Source organism: Tupaia chinensis, unplaced genomic scaffold (genome assembly GCF_000334495.1).
Source record: "Tupaia chinensis unplaced genomic scaffold, TupChi_1.0 Scaffold000029_1, whole genome shotgun sequence".
NCBI lineage: Eukaryota > Metazoa > Chordata > Mammalia > Scandentia > Tupaiidae > Tupaia > Tupaia belangeri.
The window spans coordinates 1965966-1976270 of NW_006159459.1; the positions used below are offsets into that span (position 1 = coordinate 1965966).

At 42.2% G+C, this 10305-nt stretch overlaps 1 protein-coding gene across 1 annotated transcript; it reads right to left on the reverse strand.

The window, feature by feature from the left end:
- Nucleotides 1-8824: 8824 nt before the first annotated feature.
- Nucleotides 8825-9388, reverse strand: IFNB1 (interferon beta 1). The gene has a single exon (XM_006140329.1). It carries the CDS (start codon nt 9386-9388, stop codon nt 8825-8827), a length of 564 nt encoding a protein of 187 aa, XP_006140391.1.
- Nucleotides 9389-10305: the final 917 nt, after the last annotated feature.

Here is a 10305-nt window from a genome sequence, read left to right on the forward strand (position 1 = left end):
TTGAGTAAAAAATGTCTATAATTTTGGGGGCCAGCAGATAGTGTAGCAGTTTTTTTGCTGGGCTCCTACAGGGCTGACCATGGTTTAAGTCCTGAACCCGGTGCCCAAGATCCCAAGAGGAGAATGAAGGAGAAGGGATTGTGGCATGACTATCCCCCCTACGGGGTGATTTCTCACTTTCTCTCTCTCTCTCTCTCCCTCTCTCTCTCTGTCTCTCTCCCCAGTGAGCGCATGTACGCTGAGGCAAAAACCTCCACTACAAAAAAAGTCTATAATTTGTATTCATTTTAATTAAGCTAAACATTGGGCCACCCATCTATAGCAGCGTGTGCTGGTTGATGTTGTTATTTGGCAGGCTGAGACCACACGAGAAACCTGGGTTTAACTCCTGGCCCACCCTAAAGGCAAGATGTTCCTGGAGTCCAACTCCTTGGAAGGGTAAGACTGAGGATTACAAGTTTATGGCCAGCATGAACAACATAATGATAATCTATCTCCAAAAGCTGAGCGTAGTGGTATGAACCAGTGGTCCCAACTACTCAAGAGGCTGAGATAGGAGGGATCATGACATAGCAAGACTCTACCTAAAAAACAAAACGGACCAGCAGGCGGCATGGTAGTTAGGGCACTGGACTTTCAAATGGCCTACTGTAGTTCGTATACCAGACCTGGTAACTTGAAAATTATTCCGGGTGTGTGTGCACGTGTACCCAGAATCCTGAGAGGAGAATGGAAGAGAGGGGATTATGGAGTGGCCATCCCCTCTGGGGGGGGTGGTGGTGGTGTTGATTTCTCACTTTCCCTCCCTCTATCTCTCTCCAGTGAGCACAAAAGCCCTATAGCAGGAATCTAAAACGAAAAACAAACCAAAAGCACTGAGCATCTTCTGTAGGCAAGAACCTGTGCTGTCCCAAGTCTTACATCCTGCTATTACATTAGCTTTCCACAGCAATCCTGAAGAGTTTGCAGTGGTCATTCCTAATTTATGTAACTTGCCCAAGATCATAGTTAGAAAGTGATGAAACCCACTTGAGCTCTCGTGTATCACTCCACATCCTGTGCTTCTTCCACTAGAATGCAACAAATTCCTTTTTTAAATATGTGGACTTTTTAATCCATAGATTTCCAACTAATGCATTTCCAACTTAGTCAATTATTTTCTGCATTGAAAATTGTTCCTTTTACCTTGGTATTTTTGTAAAGAAAGAAAACACACCAAGAAATTAAAAAGTGAAAGGAAACAGAAATTTGCTGTGTATTTCCATTAGACAACCTAGGCCATTTACATTCTTCCGCATTCCTGTGAGATAGTGAAAGCAGCCTGTGTCGGACTTGAAAGGGAAACTGCACACGGGCCGTCTTGCTAGGACGATAGTGGCCGAGAGAAGAAAATGGAGCCTTGCCAGGGAAAACGATGACTCATGATCTAGACAGTTGCCTCCAAAAACCCTTAGAGAAAATATTCTCTGTGGAGTCTGGTGAGGGAACAGATGGGAATTTCCTGCTATTCTCATCAGAGAGAGAGAAAGTGAGTTTCCTTCCGAATGGGGATGAAGGGACACCACCTGCATGAGTAAGGACAGCAGCCCCTTTGCAGAAGGTTCCCACAGGCCACTGAAGGCTAATGCCACACTTGGAGCGAATAGAGCTGGTGCCTGAGCCACAGGCCATGGAGCTTCTTGCTTCTTCTCGTGACCACGATGTCAGTGCTATGGCTTATAGTTAGAGAATAACGACACTTTGGGTGGTCGTAGATGATTACAGGTAGTTAAGAATCTGGTTTCTGGCACTGTAAAGACACGCAGTGACTAAATGTAAATTTTAAAAGTATACAAAGTTAAAATAAAATAGGGACCAGCAGATACCATAATGGTAACCTGGCAGGACTCACCAGGTAGTCGACCATGGTTTGAGTCCTGAATCTGACGGCTTAAAACTCACACTGGGCGTGTGTGCATTAGTGCTCACAAATCCCAAGAGGAGAATGGAGGAGAAGCAACTGAAGCATGGCCATTCCCTCCTGCGGGTGATTTCTCGCTTTCTGTCTCTCTGGCAAGCACAAGTGCCCTATAGCAAAAATCTCTCTTAAAAAAAAAAAGAAGAAGAAGAAGGAAATGTAGCTATTGTGTTTACATTATGCTATTATTGCAAATATTTAAATATTTGAATTGTGATGACACAACTTAAAACATAGTTGCCTTGATGATTCCCCTTCAAAAAATAACATAGGATTAACATGTAGTGCAGCAATTTCACTTCTGGGTAAGTGACTACTTTGATAACTTTTCATAGAAAGTCAGCATCCTAATGGTGATAGTGACCAGTCTCTTCAAAAGTTTCTTTGTGTTCCTTTCAAATCTCTACCTCCAATTCATTCCTCCGTACCACTGCCCCCATCCTCAGGTAACCACAGGTCTTCTTTCTGTCATTATAGGTCAGTTTCACTCTCTAGAATTTTCTGTAACTGAGACAACACAGTACATGTTCTCTATGGCCTGTCTTCCAATACTCAGCATAATTATTTGGAGATCCATACCTGCTGTTGCATGTATTAGTCACTTATTCCTTTTTATTGTGGGAGTAGCATTTCATTGTTTGCACATATTATCATTTCTTTAATCATTCACTTGTGATATTTCTAGTTAGAAATAAAGTAGTAGAAATGAAGATTGCTACAAACATTAATATACGTGTTTGCTTATAGACATATATTTTCTTTTCTCTTGAAGAAACTGGTTGGATCATATGTAGGTATATGTTTACTTTTTTAAGAAACTGCAAAATAATTTTCAAAGTAGTTTTGCCATTTTTTATTTCCTCCAGCACTGTGTGAATGTTCCTGTTGCTCTACAGTCTTGCTGATGTTTGACATGATGAGTCTTTTCTAACATTAGTCATTCTATTGAGCACGTAATGATGTCTCATTGAAATTTAATCGGCATTACCTTACTGCTTAATAATGATACTTGCTTTTCCTGTCCTACTTGCTATCTGTGGATCTTCTTTGGTAAAGTATGTTTTCAAAATCTTTTGTCCATCTATTGCTGGTTATTTGCTTTCTTAATACTGCGTTTTGAGAGTTTATTATGTATTAATGCAAATTTTCTATCAGATATGTGACTTTGTAAATATCTTCTCTCAGACTATGACATGGTTTTTTTTCTTTCTTTACTTTTTTTAAGAGAGTCTTTTGAAATGGGATCCATTTTTTTTTTAAATTCCTAAACTAATGATTGGGGAATATGATGTAAATAATGTATTTGGGGTTTTCTAAGGACACCCTAAACTGGGGCCAGCAGGTGGTGAAGTAGTTAAGGCACTGGACTCCCACATGATGGACCGTGGTTTTAGTCCCGGACACAGTAACTTGAAATTCATGCTGGCTGTGTGTGTGTGTGTGTGTGTGTGTGTGTGTGTGCATGCCCAAAATCCTAAGGGGAGAAAGGATTGTGGGATGGCCATTCCCCCAGGGGGTGATTTCTCACTTTCTGCCTCACTGTCTCTCTTTGTGTCTCCAGTGAGCACACACACTCAATAGCAAATTTCTCTCTTGAAAAATTTAAAAAATAATAAATAAATAATAAAACCAAACACCTTATACATAAAATTCAAAAGCAAAGCAAGGATTTTAAAACAGAATGTCAATTAAAGCCAAATTTGCTGATTTGGTGATAAGTGTTCTGTGCAGACCAATTTCCAGAGTACTTCCCATCAAGTCAGTTAACAAGTTCAGTGATTAACTTGATCCTACTAAATTATGAGAGTGTACTGCTAGATACTAGTTTTTCTAGCCCAACTTTGGAGTTCATTTTGTATTACTTTAGGAGATTTTAGACAATTAAATTGATGTTTACAAGGCAATAATTAACACTGAGAACCAAAGTATTCATAAAACTGTTCTTAGGCTCAATGAGCATTAGTGTAATAGACGCAGAGGCCATGTCTGCAATCGGCAGGGCCTGCTTCTGGTGCATTCGCTTGTGCCTCACTATCGACGGCTGGCTCCGTATGCCAGCCCAGCCCAGACAGTTTATACTGATTAGAAGCCTGCTCTCTCTGCTGGGCAGACGTCATATACAGAGCTCAGCCAAGTTAGCTGGTTAACTGTGCTCAGAGAGATCAGAGGTGATGGCTGGTCCTTGTGGTGGAATGAGCTTTTCATAATCAAAACCATCTTTTATTCACTAGCTGACTATATCATGAAAAAAAAATTTTTTTTTTTGGAGAGATTTTCGCTATAGGGCGCATGTGCTCGCCAGACAGACAGAGAGAGAAAGAGAGACAGAAAGCGAGAAATCACCCCCCAGCGGGGATGGTCACGCCGCAATCCCTTCTCCTCCATTCTCCTCTTGGGATCTTGGGCATGCACGCACATGCGCCTGGTGTGAGTTTTAAGCCACCGGGTCCAGGACATGAACCGCGGTTGACTACGTGGGAGTCCAGCGACATAGCCATTATGCTAACTGCTGGTTCCCTATCATGAAAAAATTTTGAGAAAGGCTTTACCATCTCTAAATATTTATTTACTCTTCCCATATCTTCTTTGGTGAAATGTCCATTTAAATATATTGTTTGTTTTCTTATTATTGAGTTTTCAGACTATGTTTCAAAGCATTGTGGATACAAATTGTTGATCAGATACTTGATTAATGCAAGTATTTTCTCCTAGTCCAAGGTATGTCCTTTGCACTTTTCTTAAGAGTATGTTATGAATGGGACCAGCAGTTGGTGTTATGACTATGTTGCTGGACTCCCCTGTAGTTGACCGTGGTTCAAGTCCTGGACCTGGTGGCTTAAACTCATGCTGGGTGCAGGCGCATGCGTGCCCAAGATCGCAAGAGGAGAATGGAGGAAAAGAGATTGCGGCATGGCCATCCACCCTGGAGGGTGATTTCTCACTTTCTGTCTCTCTGTCTCTCTGTCTTTCTGGTGAGCACATGTGCCCTATAGTAAAAAATCTCTCTCTCAAAAAAAGGGGGAGACCAGCAGTTGGTGTAATGGCTATGTTGCTGGACTCCCATGCAGTTGACTGTGATTCGAGTCCGGGACCCAGTGGTTTAAATTCACATAGTGAAAACCTCTCAAAAAAAAAAAAAAAAAAAAAAGAGTATGTTATGAACAAGTCATTGATCACATGCAACCTGAGTACCTAAAGTATTTAGTACCATCTAACCTGCTTAAATATCAGTTTTGTTAACTGCACCCAAGACCATGCAAATGTGTGGTGATATTCCCCTGTGCCTGTGTGTCCATATGTTTAGGCAACATTTATATACAATGGGACTTTTAAAAAATGTATGTAGAAAGCAAAATCAAAGTACACATTTATTTTACTAAATTTAAAAAAAAATCAATGTATAGTTTTTCTATAGCATGCATTTTCCACGAACTTATTAAAGACTCCCTCATAGTTACATACTAGTAAGATGTTCACTAGGGTCTTAGATGGCACTACTCCTAATCCATGCCCGTGGAAGCACAGCATGCTCTTGGACAATAATTTCCTTGAATTCCCAAGGGATGGGAGAAAGTGGCTCTTTCCTCATTCTGCCCTCCATCTCTAATTTGCTTCATTTATGAAGACCTGGACACCCATGCTTGTTTCCTAAGCTAGTTTTATCACAGATCTGGACAATTCCTATCAATTACACACAGAAATTCTATCCAGCTAAGGATTGTATGTGTGTAGCCCTCTTTAATGAAGGTTTGGAGAGGATGGCAGTGTTTCCTATCACTGCACAAAATTTCACATTGTACCGTTCTCAGAAATCCACTGTTGATTCCCACCAGGAGTTTCACTGTCTGCCTTGTTCCCGGGAGCACCACACCTTCAGAGTACTAGGGAGTTTCTCTTGGTCTCTTCTCCTTAGAGCAATAAACTGACGCATGAAAATATACTACAGATTTTTTAATCTTTGATGTTGCCAGATCTGTAACCTCAGGAGCTCACCTTCATCTGAAGAGGCTCGTTTAGATAGTTTTCTAAACAAAGAATGCTCTTCTTGTGATATATTCTGCTGCCAGCTAAAATAATGTCATCACTTTCCCTTTCATATTTAGTTATAAGTTTAGTTATCTTGAGAGAGAGGGAGAGAGGCGCTTGCAACAGGGTACAGTCACACTGCTATCTGCTTCCTCCAGCCCTCAAGCTCACCAGGATCTTGGGCACATGTGCAGGTACGCCCCGTGCTTTTTAGGTTGGCCAGACATCATCTGAATCTGTGCTCAGCCCTGTGGCTTCCAGCACTATAGTTTGTCCACAGGGCTGGGCCTAGAATCCATTTTAATAATTATTCATCCTCTATTGGTGATGAACACACTTTTGGTATTCTGGGTAGGCTGACATGCTCAGATATCACACAGTATTTGTAATTCTGCAGAAGAAGCCTTTATTTTTATTCTTCTGGCCCCAACATAGAGGCAGAGCAGGGTTTTCCAGGGACTGGGCCAGTTGAACTGTTTGGTACATGGAAGGCAGTAGGTTCATTGCAGAGAGACGCTTCCTTAGCATCCTCTTGGATGGTTAAGCACTGTCTAGACGAGTGTTTATTCACACTGATCTTGTCCTTAACTTCCAGGCAAAAGGCAATCTGCCAGAAGAAGAGTTTTTGAAAGAGCCGGGGTAGGGATTTGGGGGAGGAGGGCAGGTTGATTGTTTGATGGGCCTCTTGATTGATTTGAGTCAGTCACCGCAAGCCCACCAGGATGGCACTTTTCGATTGCACAGCTGATGTGTTGTCCATTTTGAGCTCGAAGAACAGACCCTAAGTTCATTGACTGTCCAATAGTAGCTTCTTTGGAACACCTGACGGATTTCTTTGGATGGATGACTCTTATAGATGGCTCTCAGATTTCTGTATGGCTCTAGAAGAAAATACCTAGGCGTAGATACTCATGATTCTTCCCTTTATACTCCTTTTTAAAACCTCTACTCAGTAACTATATGACTTTGAGGCAATTTCTAAACCTCTTTGAGACTTTGTTTCCTGTCTTGTAACATGGACACTGATATAATTGTACCCACTGGAGGGGTGCCTGCGAAGAGGATTAAATCGAATTATGCACATTGGGGCTCAGCATAGTGCCTGTTTCATTAGAGTCTCTCAGTAAATGGCAGCCACTAATGACAATAGCTGTAATCACCCACGTTCCCTACCCAGTTGGCACATCCTGGCCAGATACCCAAAGAGCTCCTAGGAAAGTTTGACTTTCCTGGTGTAAACCCTAGGGGAAATTAATGTCCTCTTTATTTCACCTGAATTTCCCTTCCTCCATGCTTCTTTAGCTTTTTTGCTTGCCTTAAAATTCAATCTGCTGCTCTCGTCTTAGATTTAACCTTTAAGGAGTAGGTGGCTTCAGAGATACAGAGCAACAAAAACACAGAGGGAATATTTCTGAAATTCTTTTTTTTTTTTTAGATAGATTTTTGCTATAGGGCACATGAGCTCGCCAGAGAGACAGAAGGCAAGAAATCACCCCCAGAGAAGATGGCCATGCCGCAATCCCTTCTCCTCCATTCTCCTGTCAGGATTTCAGGCACACACGCACATGTGCCTGGAGTGAGTTTTAAGTCACTGGATCAAGGACTTGAACCATGGTCGGCTATGTGGGAGTCCAGCAACATAACCATTATGCCATCTGTTGGTTCCAATATTTCTGAAATTCTAAATGAAGGAAGTAGAGGGGAGCGCATGGGTGTTTGGAGAAATATAGAGACAATTAGCCCAATAGGTAGAGTATAAGGCAGGATTCTTCTCCCTCATCTTGGTCTGTGTCTCTATCATGAATCCTGAGTCCTGGGTGCAGACAGGGATAAGAGACCCACATATCTTTTTTTTTTTTTTTGGAGAGATTTTCACTGTAGGGCGCGTGCGCTCGCCAGACAGACAGAGAGAGACATAGAGACAGAAAGCGAGAAATCACCCCCCAGGGGGGATGGTCACACCGCAATCCCTTCTCCTCCATTCTCCTCTCGGGATCCTGGGCACGCACGCACACGCGCCCGGCGTGAGTTTTAAGCCACCGGGTCTGGGACACGAACCGCGGTCGACTACGTGGGAGTCCAGCGACATAGCCATTACGCTAACTGCTGGTTCCCAAGAGACCCACATATCTTGACTATTCACTGAAAAGCACAATAAAGGGACTCTGACTTAATAGTGTCATGGAAGTGCCTGGGACTTCTCTCTCTCAAGCTTGGGGGTACACAGATAGCTGAAAATCCTGCCACAGGCACAGCATGCCCCAGAAACCAGGGAAGGGATTAGGGTGAACACAAGAAATGCATTTCCTCTGGCTACCCTGATGACCAGCCCAGAGAACCTGAACCACAGGTAGGAGGAGTGGGCAACCCAGGGTCTAGTTCCAGAGCCACTTGCCCGCCTTTTTCCTTTGAGTCCCATAGCAGTTCATGCCACATTGATTTCCCTGTAAGGTTCAGGTTCCCTTATCATCTCTTATCTTGTATATTCCATGTGGTTTCCTTGAATTTTAATTTTTTCAAAGGTGGAGACCACAAACTATACACCTTTGGAGGTACTTGCTAACAGAGAGCTGTTTTTAAATATGAGTGATTACATACATCAAGTTGAAATGAAAATTGCCATATTGACTTTTATATCACAAATAATTTATTTACAAGGTTTACATTTTATAAAAGTAGAAACAAAATAACTTAATTCATAAATTAATTTAAAAAATTGTAAAGTTTTCTATTGTCCTTTCAAATGCAGTGCATTTGCTATCAGTCCTTAAGGAGGAGTCTCTGTTAGTGGAAGAAAGGGCTTGAAATTGCCTGGTCCCTGAGACACAAGCCCGGAGATCTTCAGTCTCGGAGGTAGTCTATAAGTCTGTTAATGAACAAAAAGTTCCTGAGGATTTCCACTCGGACTATCGTCCAGGCACAGCTGCTGTACTCCTTGGCCTTCAGGTATTGTGTAATCCTCAAATAATAGCTCTTCAGGTGCATGACGCTCATGCTGTTTCCCCAGGTGACGTTTTCCTCCTCTAGCTTTTCTTCCAGCATGGTTTCCAAGTGGTCCATCTGCCAAAAGAGTTGAGCAAGGAGGTGCTCTACAATGGTATCATTCCAGCCAGTGCTAGAGAAATTTCTTCTGAAAACACCAAAGATGTTCTGGAGCATCTCATGGATGACCAATGTAGCGTTCTCTTTCTGGAACTGCTGTGGTCGTTGAATTTCCTCAGGGACCTCGAAGCTCATACGGTCCTTGAGGCAGTCTTCAGGTACGCCACCCAACTGCTGTAGGAACTTCTTACACGCCAAACTGCTGCCACTTAGTTGGAATCGAAGCATGTTGTAGCTCAGAGAAAGAGTGGTGGTGGAGAGGCACAACAGGAGAGCGATTTGGAGGATGCTTCTGTAGAACATGATGAAAACAGGAGCAGTGTTGTCGACTACCTGGGCACCAGAGCAACGTCTTCACAGGTCTGCAGTGCGAATGTCCTTCCTCCATGGGCATGGGCTATTTATACAGGCTGGTCCTCCCTCTATCGAAAGGAATTTCCCACTTTCAGTTCTCCCTTTCAGTTTTCCTATGTCATGTAAAATATTAGTACTGTAGTTTCTAAGCTTTTTTGTCTAAGTTCCTAACTAGTTTATGTTATGTACCTATATTAGGGGAAAATATACACAAATTGCAAAGATTTCTATTGTTTTGTGAGGTTTCAGTGAATTATCAAAGCAAAGGAGGGTGGGGGAGTACCTGGGACAAAGCAAAGGAAAGCAAAGGACCTGAGAACTCAAGAACCCCAAAATAGTCATGAAGTATTCAGTCAAAAGGCAATCAAATAGCAGCAGCTGGAAGGGATTTTATTCAGTGCGGTAGCAGGTGAGTGTGAGGGGCCTCAGTAAGTTCTGAGAGACCCTGAAATAACCTGGGGTTATTCAACCCAATAAGCTATGCTTTCCTTTTGGGACAAGGATTTACTCTGAGGCTCTTCCTCTGCTATAGGTGGAATCAAATTTGAGCAGGATAGAATCAACAGAAATAAGAGAAGAGAACACTGGACCAGAGTGCTGGTAGACAAGTCTGAAAGCAAGATGCCATGTTACTGAACACTTTACAAAAGCAACAGTAGGGGGAGCTCTGTGACGTGAGAAACACCACTGTGACCCACAAGTAGAAGTTCACAAAAATTAAGTTCCTTTAAAACTGTACAGTGTATTCTGGATGCAAAATTGCATTTTGTATGCTGTGATCATGTTCAGTGAATGAATATAAAATAAATATTAAAAAACTGAGCAGAAAATATTGAGGTGAAATCTCATACGAAGTTATTATTAGG

Bases quoted from the DNA above. Each gene is read 5' to 3' on its own strand.
- IFNB1 (XM_006140329.1), bottom strand. From the start codon at position 9,388: ATGTTCTACAGAAGCATCCTCCAAATCGCTCTCCTGTTGTGCCTCTCC.